Source organism: Eubalaena glacialis, chromosome 12 (assembly GCF_028564815.1).
Source record: "Eubalaena glacialis isolate mEubGla1 chromosome 12, mEubGla1.1.hap2.+ XY, whole genome shotgun sequence".
In the NCBI taxonomy this organism is placed as follows: Eukaryota; Metazoa; Chordata; class Mammalia; order Artiodactyla; family Balaenidae; genus Eubalaena; species Eubalaena glacialis.
Window position 1 is genome coordinate 22,645,927 of NC_083727.1, and position 17,695 is coordinate 22,663,621.

Genomic DNA, 17,695 nt, shown 5'->3' on the forward strand with positions numbered 1-17,695 from the left:
GAAAAAAGGAAAGGTTAAAATGTTAATAGAGCATACTTTTTTTCACTTATTCAAGTTTTGCTTAGCTAACAAGCTTAGATATAATCTCTGATACAGGTATTTCCTGTCAGTTAATAAGTGACTTGGGTTCTTCAACTCCCAAAGCTTATGATTAAGCAGCAGGAAACTCCCTCTCCCATTATTAGTCCTGCTACACAGTCCAGGATATCTGACTGTACGGAATGGGAGTGTTTAGCGTCATTGTGGAATGTCAAGAAGATGACTATAAAAGTTAAAGGAACTCAGACACTGACTCTGTAAGCTTGTGCTACTCCTTTGATTGAAGTCATTTTGAAAACTTACCAATGGCTGAGCTCCACGAGCACATATCTGATGCTTTCCAGTAATCGTAAGGCTTGGAAAGGAGCTTTAAAGACCGTGTTAAAGAAAATATGAGGACTCCCAAGTATAACCCCTGGGCACAGGGACAGGAGACAAGAATTTTAGCCCACCAACTGCCTCGGCCACTTATGTTTCCTAAGCTTCAGTTTCCTGCCCTTTATAAAGTGAAAGGCGTGGCCTAAATTGGGATTCTCAAACATGAGTGCCTACCCAGGCCAAAGTCAATCTACCGGGGGCTGGCGTGGGGAGAGTAAGGAGGGTGCTAAGGGCCGAGGGGACCTGGAAAGCCCCTTCAAAGGGGGTGGTCACCACTTAGCTTAAGCTGCGTTGGTCAGGCAGAACCACTAGACTAGTGTTCATTTTTTGTTTATCAGAGAATCCAAACATTCATTTTTATGTGAAATCAAATTTTTTAATGTTGGAAATAAATCATTATTTAAAAGCATTGCGTGGAACAAATGTAAATAAATGAAAACAAATCAGTGCTGCCACCACCACCTACGTCTAAGGGCTAAATTAGCCCCTGAGGGACTGGTCTATTATCTCTGGCCCAGAAGATCTAGCAGGTCTTTTCCAGTATTGTCCAAAGTGTGTGCTTCAGAAAACTAGACCCTTTGAGTTTTTTGGTCTAGTTTCAGGGGTTGGCAGATTTTCTCTTAAAGGGCCAGACAGTAAATGTTTTAGGATGGTGGGCCATGTCATCTCTCACAGTCAACTCTGCAGTTGTAACACAGAGGCATCCACAGGCAATACAAAACCTCATGCGCATGCCTGTGTTCCAATAAAACTTTATTTACAAAAACATCCTAGTTTGCCAACCCCGGGTCTAGAGGATTTCTTAAAATAAGTTTAGGAATTCTTGTATACTACAGTCCTCACATTTTATTATATTAAGGTATCGAAGAAGCACTGCAGGGAAGAAACCTTATTTTGTTTAATACAAATACCATGCTAATACCTGGGAAAGCTAGTGTTTTGGCCAGTAGTGCTTTCTGGCCAGAAGAGACAGCTCTTGGACCTTTGTACTCCTCATCTGGGCAAGAAGTGAATCGCCTACTCTAGTACTACATCTCATCTTCTAGTCCTGCTTATTCTGAAAGACAGTCTAAGAGAACACGGTTCTAAAACTGAACTTTCTGACTTCAATTCCTGGCTTGGCCACTTATTAATTAAATGACCTTGGATAAGTTACTTAATCTCTTTCTGCAAAATGGGATTAATAACAAAACTTACATCATGGGATCTATGTTGTAGGAAATAAGTTACCATGCAAAAGCACTTAAAACAGTACCTAGAACATAATATATATTCAATTTAAGTATAATTTAAGTATTTTGCCATTATTAATATGACTAGCCAAATCCTTTTTTCTTTTTTTTCTTTTGGCTGTCATAGTCCTCAAATATTGACCCACAGGAAGGCAAATATTAAATAGTCTGTATTATGAGTTTTTAATAATGGCCAAGGATATGATGAAAACAGGTCCCTAGACTAAAGATAATCACCCTGAACGTAGGAAGTGCACCACTGCCCTCTCCTCGCTGTTCCCATGCCACACCAAACACACACACTTGATTTTCTCAGTTTCCTTGCTGAGTGAAAGACTTCTCAGGAGTCCCTGAAGGTTGTTCTCTGTAGCTAATCTCAGAATGAGAGGATGCTGGGAACACCACTAACTCTTACAAAGTTCCAGGGTCTCCTGGAACAGGGCTGTGGTTTACCCTCTTTCCAACAACCCACAAGGAAATACCTCTCAAACGACATCACGTAACTACCTCCCACCATCTGCAGGAGCACCAGGGACCACACGGAGAGATGGGTGGCCCACAGAAGGGTAGGTGACAGGAGCCCCCCAGGCTGGAAGGGCAAACGCAGGTCAGGGAAACAGGGCAGGTGACCTCAGGTCTTCACAGTGGGTCCTACTTTGTTGAAAGTATTGGGAATGAAGCTCTGATAGAATTCCCTCCAAAGTCACATACAAATGACTTTTGAATATTAGGCCCCTTCTTTCCCTCCTTTATTGACAGTTATCTCTGTGACTAAAAAAATATACATTATCAACACCTTAGATTTAGTCATATGACATTCAAAATTGATAATGAAATTTATACTTTTTATATTTGACTCAGTCCTACAGTAAAATAAGGACTTCCAGAATTGACTTATGTACACAGAGAATAACTGATAGAAGTTTATTTTCATATAATTTTTGTAACATAGAATTATTTCCCTAAATATTTTGCAGTTAGCTACTCAGAATAATATCACATTTAAAGTCTCCCAAAAAGCAACCAAAAAGACAAGAGTATTTTTAACAAACAACAAATGCTCATTTTCAAATAAATGGAGAAAAAAGTTAAAGAAAATTGATAATTCCTGATTATCAAGATTTTCCATAAAATGGACAATCTTTAATATTGGCTAAGTAAATACCATTCTTTTAGGTGGCGGTTGTTTAAGTAATGCTATGGACATTTCATTCTAGGATGACAAAGGTCAGCTTTTCACTGTATCATCTTCATGATTAAAAACAGTAACTTATTAATTTCTTTTGTTTTAGTCCTGGGGTTAACATTTCTATCTGAGACACAATAATTATACACAATTGTTTATATTAGGTATAAACCACGTGATATTTTATGATATAGGAAAAACTTAAAAATGGTAGGACTAAAGCTTTGATTGAATATGTATGGCTGGTAATCACACACATATACGTGTGTCTATATAATTTCTTGTTGACAAACATATTCATAGAACAATGAAAAAAAAAAAAAGAGTGACTATGCCACAGACTTACCACAGCTGAGGTTGCTTTCAGCTTTCAGAGCTAGGGTTGGGATATTCCAAAAGTCATTTTGCCAGTCTACCACATTCCCTTTCACATTGCAGCTGAGGTTGAAGAGGATTTTGGAATTCATGGCAAAATTCCAAAGTCGAAAGTTATAAATGTCCCCTTTTAGCGAGGCAATTTCATTTTGATTGGAGCCCAGCAACAATTTCCCATTCCCAGGAATAACTTTACTAATGGTAGAATCGCATGAAACTGCTCCATAGTTTCTTTTGAAATTTACACCAACGTATCCCAAAGAATTATTCCAAACGATGCAGAGCTGCTCAAAGCTTTCTGTGAAAATGTCTTCCTTATCTTTTACAGGTAACGCACTGTTTAGTAAGCATTTTGAGCCAGAAATAGATAGAAAGTAGCCATTCTTGGTCTTTCCGAAACTGAGCAATTGTGTGAAGGATGCATCTGAGTAGGAGAAAGCTGTCCATTCGTTGTCTTCCTTGCCAATTTTGGTTGCTTCAAAGCAGAGTGTGAAAGCTCTGAGCTCTGGAATAGAGACACTTTTTGCAAGAGATACCTGGTAAGTATCTAGCATCTGGGGTAAAATGACCTTTTGATTCCTTAAGGACACAGCAACTAGGACAAAACACAGTAACAGATAAAGCCTGTTAACGTCAGACATGGACTAATGAGATGCAAAATGTCTGATACAGCCAACCCCTCCACACTCTCTACTAATTGGCTTTTACTCACCCTTCGTCCCACACTCTCCTCTTTCTCTGTCCACCACTCTCTTTCACCAACCCAGTACCTTATACCAATAACAATAAGAAACCCCACCCATTTTAACTGTAATCACGGTTGGCTCTCACACCTAAACCTTCCAGTTATAGCTGCCAAGGTGACAGGTTTTTTCTTTTTTTAAATCCCTGATCTGAGGGGGGGAAAAAAATTAAAGAACCTACTGGTTTCAAGAAAGTTCTGTTTATACATTATGATTTTCAAAACTATGTTTCTTTTCAAATAATTTCTAAACATAATAGCTAATAGTTCCATTTTTCATTAACTTTCACCCTTCCCAAACATTCCTGTGCTACCCTTTCCCTTCAGACACCCCATATCCTACTTGTCTTCCCCATCACCAGGCTATTTTAGGATCAAAGGCAAAGACAATTCCACTGAGGAGAGGGAGTCGGGTAAAAAAACAAAAAAAAATGGCACTTTAAGCTATATTTCTTTTACGTCTGGGCGTGTGAGCTAGTTTCTGAGGGACAGTAAGAGCAGTGGTTAAAGGGCAGACAGTGGAGCTCCCTGCCCAGCTCTGCCACACAGTGCCCTGTGACCTTGGGCATGCACTCTACTTTAACCCCCTTGTCTATAAAACAAAGGGAAAGGCACCTATCATACAGGTGGGCACTAAGAACTGAATAAGTTAATACCCTCAAAGCACTGGAGCAGTATCTGTGTCATAGTCGATATACAGCTATTACTGATTACTAATATAGATGACTATAATTATGTGCATGATAAATTCAAAATAAAAATGCTTTAGCCTAGTCCTTCTGTGACATATGTAAAATTATTAAGTAACACAATGGATTTAGCTCTGTGCTAATATTATAGATATTGTGAAACATTATGTACTGATTGGAGAGAGAAGTAGCTCTCCCCAAAAATACTGTTCAGTACTGGCTTCACATGAATACTAGTTTGAATATATTTTAATACATACCAAGAATAGCTCTATAGTAATAACATCATTTTAATATAAATATTCTAGTCAAAAATTCATGATGGAATCTAATAGAATGATGATTTTTTAGTCTACTTCTTATATATAAAGCAGTTTATAGGTCTACTTACCCAAAGGGATACTTATACAATATGAACCCAGTATTCTACATGCATTGTTAAAATAAGAAGGCTGGAAGGAAATATGTCCATCAACATTTTATTAGTGGTTATGGCTGGGTGGTAGATGTACAGGTAATTCTAATTTGCTTTTCTTTTTTAATTTTCAAATTTCCTACAGTATTTTATAAGCTTAAAACATTATTTGAAAAATTAAAGCATGTGTGTTTCAATTAACCACACATATATCTAATGTCAGTCACAAACAGTAAATAAAGCTGAAACCAAAAACACAATTTGTAATAATAATGGTCAGAGTGGTGTCTTTCTCTTTTGTTTCTTTTTTTGATACACGACACCTACTTAAGCAGCTCAGAAGGAAAAAAAAATTATAACTAAATTTCACAGTCTCAAAGCTTGAGTTTTCCTTAAGCAAAGACTAGCTTGGAGAGAATGAGATTATTTAAATGTTCTGATATGCCAGAATCCAGGAAATATGTCTGATGAAAATATATTTCTTTCCTTCAATTAGCCATTTTCAAGGGGCTTTCCTCAGGCTCTGCTGTTTATTAGCTTCAGTTATACATAGCTCTTTTTACATTTTAATTTATATGTTTATTTCCTACATTTGTCCCCCTAGTTCCTGAAAGGGGCAACATCTTAAAAGCCTAAAATAAAAGGATTTCTAAATAAGAATGTTTTAAATGTTTGATGGAGAGATGTTAGAATTACAGATTCAATTATTAGCTGTGGGATATCTACCGGGTCTTTCAAGCAGCCTTTAAATGTTCTGTATATAAACAATATAAAAGAATTCAGCTCTACTGTAACCAGATTTTGGATCTGGTAACTATATCACTAATGGGAACGTTCAGAGAACACTAACAGATTCTTGCACTTAAATTCTAATCCTAATCATTCACATTCACATAAAAGAGCATAACTGTCTTCTGGTCCTCGTGTTTACTGTAGAGCATGCTAAATGAAACCAGAAGGTTGGCGCTGCCTTCGGTTTACATACCTCTGATGTAGCTGGCATTGAAACCTTTCTTCTGGATGCTAAAGTCACTTGAAAAGGACACATGCATCTCATTCGCGCTTGAGTTAAATGATAGGCCTTTGGCAGTTGCTCCACAAAATTTAGTCTGGCTCTCTCCATTATCAAGGGATAATGAGTCATAAATGCAATTGGGAGCTTCTTCAATGTCGAAGTCATTAAACGTTATCTGAATGATATAGCCCGCGGGGGCTCGGAGGGTCCACATGCAAGCCTGGCTGTTGGGGTAGTCGTTAGGGTAGCACGGAGAAGTAAAGGTCCCAGAAGGGTTGGAGAGGACAACCCTGCAGTTGGCACATCCCCACGCTGCTGGACAGACAAAAGAGAGACAGAGAGAAGGGCTGGGATCAGAGGCGTGTAATTACCCAAGAGTACCACACAATGGGGACAATCAAACAGCAAACATTTTAAAATACCAAAACATAATCATCAACATTAAAAGGAAAACGAAACCATCTCAAGAAGGAAAAGAAAAACCAAAAGAGCAACAAAAAGTAAAAGAAAAATACAAAATTTTAGAGCACTGATTTTTTAAACTGGGGGCTCATAAATGCTGAGAATCTGATAAAAGTCAGGGGAACTCCCTCCAGTAAAGTGTACGGGGGCCACTGCCCTTGGCATACAATTTCAGGGAGTACATGAGGCCTCAGGAGGCAACACTGGTTTTCACATAGGTACACTGACTCAGATTAAGAATCTCTACTCTACAGGCTAACTGAGCTGGGGTGGAGGGGATCTTATAGAACCATAAATGTAGAACAATATTACAAACCATGGAAGAGAAACAGTTAGGAAATAAATGTTTAAAGAGAAAGCTAGCTACCAGTACAAAAAATTCAACAAGTTATCTTCTGGCAGATTGTATATTTTTCTAAAATTCAAAGAAACAGCATCACCTTGTATGTGTGAAGCACTTATAGTTTTGGGTTTTTTTTAATTTATTTATTTTATTTATTTTATTTTTGGCTGCGTTGGGTCTTCATTGCTGCATGTGGGCTTTCTCTAGTTGCAGCGAGCGGGGGCTACTCTTCACTGTGGTGCGCGGGCTTCTCATTGCGGTGGCTTCTCTTGTTGTGGAGCACAGGGTCCAGGCGCACAGGCTTCAGTAGTTGTGGCTCGCAGGCTCAGTAGTTGTGGCTCGAGCGTTCTAGAACGCAGGCTCAGTAGTTGTGGCGCACGGGCTTAGTTGCTCCACTGCATGTGGGATCTTCCCGGACCAGGGCTTGAACCCGTGTCCCCTGCATTGGCAGGCGGATTCTTAACCACTGCGCCACCAGGGAAGCCCAGTACTTATAGTTTTGAAAAATACTTTCACTTCTCCCGCTTGTTTATTTTAGTTGGTAATTATATACCTGTGCGATTATCTTATTTATTCATTCATTCAGTGGATATTTATTGAGTGCCTGCTACATGCCAGGCACTATTCTAAATAGTATATACCAATGAGCAGGAAAGACAAAGTCTCTGTCTGAATAATTCTTACACTTCAGTTTTGGACCCAAAGATAAACAAACAATAATGTAATGACAGATGATAATAAGAGGTAGGAAGAAAAGTAAAGCAATCAATTATTTCTCAAGTAGTATTTATCCAGGGCCTGGTCACCAGCTGGATCCAGAAACCAAGGTCTACTGTCTTTCTATTTAGTGATTCTTTTGACATTAATATTCATGTTGCTTTTAAACATTTGTATAAATGTAGGCAGCAATGTCATTTATCCAACATTCTGGATAAATAAACTGTCATAAAACTGACACATACACTTTCTAACAGTAAAAGACTTCTACCATGTTAATGGAACTCACTCTCAACTTACTGTGTTCTTCCCTCTTTTACTGGGTTGAGTAGAATGAATATGCAATGACTTTTCTTGAAAACGGTAGTTAGTACAAGTACTACTTATTCTTCCATGATGCAGTGATATATTCAAGCATTTAGATGTGTTATGCTGCTCAAGTTAGGTTTTTCTTTTTTCCTTTCCCTGCTGCCACCTTGTGTTATGCAGGGGTTTGCTTTGCCAACTCTGCTCCCCAACCATTCTTTCTAACTTGCCCTCCCTCTGGCTCTTTCTCCCTAAGTCTCCAACATCTTTTACAGGGCTGAGGATAGACGGAGAAAACAATCTATGATCATCAAGTGTTAGCCAAATGCCTTCTCTTATCCATCCCTGGGGCACTGTGCTCCTCTCCTTGTAGCAGGATTCAGAGCAGCTGGGTTAATTCCATGTGTGAGATTATTTTGTTTGTTGTCTGATTCTCCCACTATTCTCTAGGCTCAACAAGCAGAGGGTATGTACTGTCATAGTCACCATCTTACCCCTCAGGACCTCGCAGCACCCCTGCCACATGGGAGACCTTTGATAAAATTTGTTAAACTTATGAACAAATAAATGAGTCACTTAAATGAAAGAAAACACACCTAAATTAAAGAATGACTAAGTACAGTATATGAAACTAAGTCAACCAAAGTCTAAGTCCAAAAAAAGGCTGAGTGCATAAGGTCTGGGATATCTCTTTGGATGGGGTTTTGGGGCTCTTTCTTCCAATGGTTTCACTCACAGCAAGAGACTGAGATGAGCGGGGCCTGCCTCTCTGACACATTTAGCTTTCTGTTACTGTACCTTGGGCTCAGGAGACAGAACTAATCCTAGTAGATTAACAGTAATGTATCCAGTGAAAGGCACTGGAGATTATAAAAGAAAAAAAGAAAGGAAAATAAGATACAGTCTCTGTGTCATCCCAACATGCATGCACGCAGCATCATTTTTCCAAAATGAGACGCTATCCCCTACATCCAAGACCCAACTAACGTTCATTGTTGTTTTTATCATGATACATTATTTTTGCCAAATTCTTCCCTAGAGCTAATGAAAGGTATAAAAACAAGTCAATCTGACTGACCACACTGACCATGTAGTCTTGAATAAATTAATTTCTCTGTACCTCAGCTTCACCACTTTATACTGGTGGTAATAAAAGTGCCCACCACCCATGGTTATAGGGAGGACTAGACAGATTAATACTGGAAGGTCCTGGAAACTGTACTGGCCACAGAGTTAGCACTATTTAAATGTTGGCTATTATTAATCATTACTATAACAAAATCTGTGCATCAATAATTTAAGACAGAAAAAGTAGCACCCCACCTTAACAGAATCGCTTTTTCCCTTAGGCACTCATTGTGATAGAAAAGAGAAAGAGAAGACACCCATAATAATCACTTAAAAAGCACTTCAAGCATTCTCCTATGTGATTCTCATCTGCAGTAGCTAAACCGCATTTAGAGATAATGCTACCAAATAGCGATTATCTTAATTGGATGAAATGTCAATTAAACTAGGCACAGTATCATCGTGTTCATTATATTTATAGATCACAGCAAAGGGCTTTCACATAGATTATCTCACTTGGCATCATAACAATCCTGGGAATTAGCACCTCCTTCCTCTTCAGATGACACGAATAAGACTATTATAGATTATATAACTTGTCCAAAGTTACATATCTAATTGATAGCAGGACCAAGGTTCAAACCAGCTCTTTTGAATATAAGTCTAGTGTTTTTCTAGAGGAGGAAAAAAGTTGCCAAGATTAAACAAAAGACACAGCAAAGTGATGAGCCCAAGTCTTGTTTTAAGAGACAATGCTTTTTAATGGGCAATTTCATAGTTAAACATACGAAATTAAGTGTAAACATATGTTTACACTCAAACTTAGTGTAATCACCCTAAAATTGATATATTTTAAGAAACTAATTTTGAAATATTTTAGTAAAGAATGTTAGAGAGTCTGAAATGTAGTGCTTTGGATTTGTCCACTTGGAGCAATCAAATGTCACTGCTAATTGATTCCTACACAGTGAGCCAGTTCATGAAGAAATTAATTTGTTCTCTCTTAAAGGTGGGGCTACTTAAAAAGATGGCTACTGAAGTAGCCACTGAATGAGGGCTTGGTAAAACCAGAGTTAACATTTTCTAAAAGTGAGCCAACTCAAAACATCTGGCTCAAGTTGTTCTCAAAGACAGATATAATAACATATTCACACTCATAATTTATAAAAGCAGTTTTCAGGTAATCTAAACAAACAAACCAAATTCCACCCTCGGTTCTTGCCTATGCTTGCAATGTTGAGTAATAATTTACTTCTGCATATTTTCACAAAACTTTATTCTTCAAAGAAACTCAAATCTGTAATGGAAAACCTCCCAGTTATGCCAAAGGCTATCTCAATTTATAAAGAACACTTAGATTTAGATTTAATGGAACCATTATCTCATTTTTTTTAAATCTGAGATTTGGATTCTTACTCCACCTTTGCTGTAAGTACTTCTCTATAAATCAAATACTATGTGCTTTAAAATCTAAGACAGGAGTATCAGACCCTAAGAGATAAATAGAAAGAGATTAATTTTAGCGGCTTTCAACACAGATCTGTAGACAAAATAACTGATTTTCCTATACTGTGTTAAGTGGTGAAGAAATGAACGCATTTAAATCTTTTTTTTTTTTAATTTGAATGTGTGTAAAACTGCCACTAATAAATTTGTTGTAAAACCTGGCCGGTGAAAAAAATATCTCCAGAAAATTTCCTTTCAGTTGCCTATTCAGTTTGCATCTGTTCAAAGTCACTGTTTGAAATACCTATGTGAATCTATTAAATTCTAATCAATGAGTTGCTTAAAAAGGTTTAAAATATTTAGTAGCCTTGGTGGTTTCTGAAGATTAAGCCTAAGGGCGGCAACTGAGAGCTCCAGGATCAGCCTGATGCCTTAATCACTACCAAGCCAGGACAGCCACACACCATTTCTCCAGATCAAGTGAAATGCTGCCAGATATAACATCACTGAAATGTAAAATATAAATAATACTTTAGATGCTGGCATGTGTTAAATGACTGATAATACACAGAACTGAATGACTTCATCAAATTAAGTATTTAAATTTAAGTGATTTCAGGCCTCTATGCATATTTTTTCAGGATGGCAAGGACTCTGAAAGCAATCTGGCTGTGACATCTGCGTTTCTGTTAATGTGACAGACTTGGCAGGCATCCCCGCACTCCCTCACCACTCCTCTTCAAGCTCTGCACTCAAAGACAGCATTGCCGTCCAGGGGAAAGTCACTCTTTCACCAAGGTTACGTTGGCCATTCCATTCTCCTGCTAGAACTCTCAGCAGCCAAGGAAGGATACCTGTTTGCTCTCAAACTCCTCCTAAAACACTGGCTTCCCCAGGGTTAACCAGAAAATTGTCTGATTTCCCTCTGCGATGTTTCAACCTCAAAGTGTTCTTTGGAAGCACCAATGAATATGAAGGTACCACAATGACTTAGGCCTGAGTTCAAAAGTGTACCACTCTACTCGAATGAGTTCAGTTAAGTCTGGTCTTGCCAGAAAACTAACAAAAAGTTGAAATGAAGGTTTCTTGGTGAGGCACCATTAAGCTTGACAATTTTCTGAAGCTCCAAAGAGATCCATATGTACCACACCCTCAAACACATTTCTGTCTTCTGTAATATTGTTAATGCTTAAACTTTGAATCCTGTCTTTCCATAATCACCTTGGCATGAGAACATTCCATATGTAACTGCAAAAGGTAATACTTTTGGGAGATCCAAGCAAGTGAACTGTTGTAAATTCTTCTAGAGTCAGCTTATTATGTAGATATATATCCTTGCAAGATATATATCCCTTGCACGTGCATGCATTTGCACACACACCCACACACATTCTCATGGGAAACTATTCTCTCTTAAGTAATGGTTGAGTTTTTCTCCAGCTGTTAAAAAAAAAACAACAACAATCTAAGGGCAATGCACAATTTGAAACAGTCTACAGCTGCCTGGCCTATCACTTAATCTACCTTCTGGTTAATACATTCAAGTCTGTTATCCCCTCCTTTCCTGCACTGTAAACCCCTAACTCTGTATTAATCTAGCCATGGACCTTCTTGCTCTCTAATGCATAGACTTCTGAGCACTGTTGAAAGAATTCTCAAAATCATGCAGATTATTTATACTAAAGAGGCTTCCAATTTGATCTCACTCATGCTCTGTAACATTTGATGCCTCTGAACACTCTCTGATTCTGAGTCTCTCCACTCGGTTCCTACCGTCTCCTTGTTCTCCTCCTGCCTTTCTCTCTGCCCTCTCTGAGCTTACCTCTGCTCTACTGGCCCTTACAATCCTTGCAATTCAAAGTATGGGCCTCAGACCAGTAGCATCAGCATCAGCTGGGAGCTTGTTAGACAAGTGGAATCACCCAGACCTTCTAAACAAAATCTGTATTTTAACAAGATTTTCTGGTGATTTGCAAGCACATTAAAACCTGAAAAGCACTCCTTTAAGTAACAACATACTGCAGAAGCTATTCACAATCTCCATGTGTGCACCTGTTCCCAGGAAGATCTGCCTCTCTTACATCTCTGGCAGTTGTATTTGTCCCATGACCCCAGGGGAGGACCCCTGACCTGAAGGGAACCAAATCATGGGCTTGGCTACTCAGTCAGATGCCCTCTCTTTGAAGTTAAAGGCACAGATAATTTATTCAGAAAACGATGAACAACAGAATGACAAAGTTATATAAACTCAAAGGTAGCAGCTTCCTTGGCCACTTGCAAACAAAGACACTGATGGGCAGACGGAGAAAAGAGAAAGAGAAAAAATGTAAGAACAGAGAGATGAGAGAAAAGCAGAACTTTGAAGAGCAGAGACTTTAATTCTAGACATGCCATGTCACCAACGAAGGAGCTGTTCTTTGTGGCTTCTCCTTGGATTCTATGACAAGAACTCTTATACCTACTGTGCCGCCTCTGTTGATCCTGCATTATGGATTTCTGATCCTTAAAACCAAGTCTGCCCCAAGCCACTCCTTTATGGGGCTCTCCTCTCTCTTCAGCTCTTCTCCCCCCACGTTCATTCTCTCTGGGTGATCTCATCTAAACATAGGTCTCCATTATGTCCAAATGCTGACGACATACATGTTCTAGTGCACACCACACCCGCACTCGAGAATGTCTACTCAACATGTCCACTTGGATATCTCATAGATCCCTCAATCCAAACATCTTTCCTCAAACCACTTATCCATGTTATAAGTGTTAGTTGTAAGAAAATCATCCAAGCTAGGACTCTGAATATCCTTTCTCTCTTCCTTCTTCCACACCCCTTAAAATAGTTTGTCAAGGGCCATGACCATATATGATTTTATTTATGGTTTTTCATGTATCCCCTTCTCTCATTCCCATGGCTACTTAGTTTAAGTTTCTTGTCTTTTCTCTCCTGGAAAAAAGCTCAGTAATTAGTCTTTTTGTCAATAGTCTTGTCACCTCCAATTCATCCTCCCCATCACTACAAGAAATATCTGTGAAAATGCAAATGCAAGTACAAAAATGTTTTCTCAGAGAAAACCATAATTCAAAAAGACACATGCACCCCAGTGTTCACTGCAGCACTATTTACGATAGCCAGGTCATGGAAGCAACCTAAATGTCCATTGACAGACGAATGGATAAAGATGTAATATATATATACAATGGAATATTACTCAGCCATAAAAAAGAACGAAATTGGGTCATTTGTAGAGATGTGGATGGAACTAGAGACTGTCATACAGAGTGAAGTAAGTCAGAAAGAGAAAAACAAATGTATATTAACACATATATGTGGGATCTAGAAAAATGATACAGGTGAACCGGTTTGCAAGGCAGAAATAGAGACACAAACGTAGAGAACAAACGTATGGACACCAAGGGGGGAAAGCGGGGTGGGGAGTGGCATGAATTGGGAGATTGGAATTGACATATATACACTCATATGCATAAAATAGATAACTAATTAAAAAATAAAATAAAAAAATATATTACACCCTGTAGCTAGCATTCTTTCACTCTTTCTAATTTAAACACAAATAAAAATAAAATGAGAAAGAAGAATTGAAAAAAAAAAAAACTAAAAAAATAAAATGTTTTCTCTAACTTGAAATCTTCTCTGAAATCCAACAAGACAAGCTTCTTTGAATGACACATATAGCGCTCCATATTTGTCCTGTTCACCCTTTCTAACACATCTCTCACCATCTCCCCATAACCATTCACTCAGTAAATACTTATTAAGCATCTATGTGCCTGGCACTGTGCTGGGCACTGGGAATGCAGTTGTGGGCAAGATACAATCCCTGACGTTATGGACTGTAGAGATTACTACAAATACAGATAAATAAGTAGATTGTGATAATACAATGTGAAAATTGCTCTAATGGAGCAGGTAGATGAGTGCAATAACCGATGTTTAGATTTCGTAGAAACAGAGCCATTCCTAACAGATGAGAAAGAAACTGAGACCTGAATATGCAGCAGAGAAGTGGGCCAGTGAAGAAGGGAAGCAGAGGAGAAAAAGAAAAGAGGGTTCTGTGCAGTAGGGTCAGCAGGTTGCAAAGGCTTGTGGGTGAGAGAGAGCAGGGATTGTTCCAGTAACTTAAGAGTTTAGTTTAGCTGAAGCAGAGTGTGCAAAGTGGGGAGAAACATGAGATAAAGATGGCAAGATAGGCAGAGATTAGATTCTACAGGATTTTGCAAGCCATGCTAAAAAATTCTTTTTTAAATATAATAAAAGCAGTAGGGAAAATAAAAAGGTCTTAATTAGGGGAAAGTAAAATAATCAGATTTGTATTTAGCAGATATTTTTTAAAACCTCACCCTTGTACACATAAACAACACAAAATTACCAGAACAAAGACTGCTGTAAGAATCACTGCAGCCTAACCCAAAGGGCTGACGGATGACAAGAAGAGAGACAAAAGACAGCAAACCATCCTGGCAGCTTGTTTGTGGAAAGAAAAAAGCAGTTACAGTGGTAAAGGAAGATTAATTCTACAAGGATTCAGTGAATCAAAGCCTAACTGTTGATGGGTAAGATTAAAAGGCAGCAAAGTGACCAAGGTAGCATTTATCGAAGATCTGTCTTACTTTGATGTATTATTACCCCTAAAAAAAAAACTGAGGGAACTATAAAAAAATGTTCATTTTACTTGAGAATGTCACAGAAAGCCTTTCCATACGGACTATCTAGGCAGCATTGCAGGGCAAAACTGGTTTATGTTAGCATTAATGAGAAAATTATTGCTAAATATTACCAACATAAGTAGAGAATGTCTTAGCCTAATAAAAGCTAATTATAGTTCTAATACCCATGAAGGCAATGATGTCATTACTGGCTAAATAGCACATGACTAACTTCTTAAGCACATGAATGCAGCTAATGAGATATCCATGTAAAGTACCAGGACTGTACTTGGTTCAAAGTGAGATGCTCAAATCATATTCATTTTTACTGTTGTGACTGTGGTTGTAATTTAATAGCAGAGCATGTTAGCCATATTTCAGTTTGTTCATTCATTCATTTATTCATTCATTCATTTATTCAATTTTCTGGGCCCCTACTTCCATTCATTTTCAGTTTTCTTTTAAATATCTTTACATATGTTTATCAGAGGGTGGTCAGAGGGAAGGTAGGATTAAAAGGTCCCTGTTATGTGGGTGCAGGTAAAGTCCCTGAAATTAATAGCTAGAACTAGTTTTGCTTTTACAAACTTGCCCTCCTAATAAGTTGGGAGAATATATTGGGAAGAAGATGGTAGTAGCTGAGTAAGTGTATATATCTTAGCTCAAATTTTCCAAATGAGCCTTTAATTTGAAGACATAAAAAAACAAAAAACAAAAAACACTCAGGTTTGTACACATAATGGAAGCAGTTTCAATAGTCAAGGTTTGGAGCAAAGCAAATTATAGATGCAACTGGCATAATTTTGCCCCTTTACAGAATACTTTTTAATGTAAACATCTTAGTAATAAGAAAGAGCTGATGTAAAAATTACATAATATAGATTTTTTTAATTTTTTTTGTTAAAACTTTCCATTTTATACATAAATAGGTTGTTTAAATATGCTAACTGCCTTAAGTTAATCCATCACTGGAATTAATTACTTTTCAAAATATTTATATAATGTTAACTTTGCACATAGATCTCAAGTAAAATATATTAGAGAAGTGTGTGAGAGAGGGAGAGAAAGAAATAGATTATCTCAAGATATTTTCAGTAAACTCTAAAGTTGAACTTTAAAAATATTCCTTCTAGTCCAACTCCTTTCTAGCTAAATCACAAGGTCTATCTGATAAAAAAAAAATTGCTATTGTTGTGGGAAAAAAACACTGTAGCAAGAACAATAAAAAAAAAACATTGCAGCAAGAACAATATGCTTATGAAGCTGAACTAGAAGCTTTCTCAAGATCCTTTCCAGATCTAAAATTATACCTTTCAAGGTATTTTTTTAATGTGAATATAAGCAATATAAACACATATAAAAGTCATAAACCCGTCTTCTCTGGAGATGCAGAGAAATAAAAATAACAACTGTAATAGCAACTAGCATTTAGTGAGTTATTACTTTGTGCCAGATGAGAGGGGATTAAATTGCCTTTCTCTTGAAATAATCTATGGTTGTGTGAATATCTGGGATATATTGCAAGTGGATCACAGTGGGTTCTGCCCCTGGCTAGTGACTAGCCATTGAGGTCCTGGTTTCCACAGCTGAAAGAAATGTCTCTTATGGTTCTAAAACCCTAGTATGAGTGATGAACTTAGGGCCTCGCACACATCAGAGCTTCAACTACTCCCCCCACTAGGAAGAAGCTCCCAGGAGAGTCATGAAGACATCTGATGCTCCCCAAGGAAAGGAGTATGCCGACGTACAGCTCAAGATATTATGAGGCAAGAGGGTCTTTTTGAGTATTCATGAGTCTCAGCTTGTTTGTGTTATCTGTCCACTTTGGAGCCATAAATCAGCCAGTGCAGGTTGAATGCAAGTAGAGCTAATGCTCGGCAAACATCCTGGCTTCTGGGATATATTCCGACTGCTCAAGAAATTTCCACATCTTGCTAACAGTATTTATTGTGCTATTTTGAATATTGCTGGCTTAGAATTACAGAGCAAGCTGTAACAGACTGTGAAGATTTAGAGTGTGGTTACATCAGGGAAAAAAATCACCTCCTTTCTACTTAATATAGCTGCTTTTGTATGTTCTTGATGCCTACCAACTTACTTTACAAAAGAAAAAAATCATCTATTACTTTCATAAAATTAATACACCTATTGAGCAATGAGGCTGAACCTTGGTTTGCCACGCCATTGCCAAAATGTTTATCTGATTTCAAATTGCACTGGGTCGGGGACCAGGCGATGTAGGTGTAACTCTGTACAGCCTCTGGCCGGTTATGTACATCCAGGCAACTCAATCAACTTCTCCACAGTTAAACTGCTTCACCTCTGCCCTGAGAGAGCCTCCACATCAATCACAAGTCTGCAGCAAAAACACACTGGAAGAAGTTCATGAAGTTCACCAAGCTGCATAATTATAAGTTTCCAGGAGAATATAAAAATCTACTTGCTTACTGTCTTCTTTCAGCCAGCTTTATTTTTAAACTTCAGAAAAATGGGAGAGTGACTTGTTATAGGCGGGGGAATAAGGTCACACCTGCAGGCAAGCCAGAGAGGAAGCCAAACCACCAAAAGTGGGTGGGCTGGGTGGCCTACAGAGCAAACAGGGCAGCGTGTTTCCAGTTGG

General features: G+C 38.1%; 1 protein-coding gene across 7 annotated transcripts in view; it reads right to left on the reverse strand.

The window, feature by feature from the left end:
* The window catches only part of ADGRG6 (adhesion G protein-coupled receptor G6), a 135,636-nt gene that overhangs the window by 65,150 nt on the left and 52,791 nt on the right, over positions 1 to 17,695 (reverse strand). For 4 of the 7 annotated variants that reach the window (XM_061207705.1, XM_061207710.1, XM_061207709.1 and 1 more), the window contains 2 exons: positions 6,042 to 6,383; positions 3,182 to 3,805 (listed from right to left, as the gene is read on the reverse strand). In XM_061207705.1, the coding sequence (XP_061063688.1) occupies positions 3,182 to 3,805; positions 6,042 to 6,383 (966 nt within the window). Of the gene's footprint in view, positions 1 to 3,181; positions 3,806 to 6,041; positions 6,387 to 17,695 lie in introns of all 7 variants that reach the window. The other 3 variants (XM_061207706.1, XM_061207704.1, XM_061207707.1) reach the window with 1 other exon arrangement.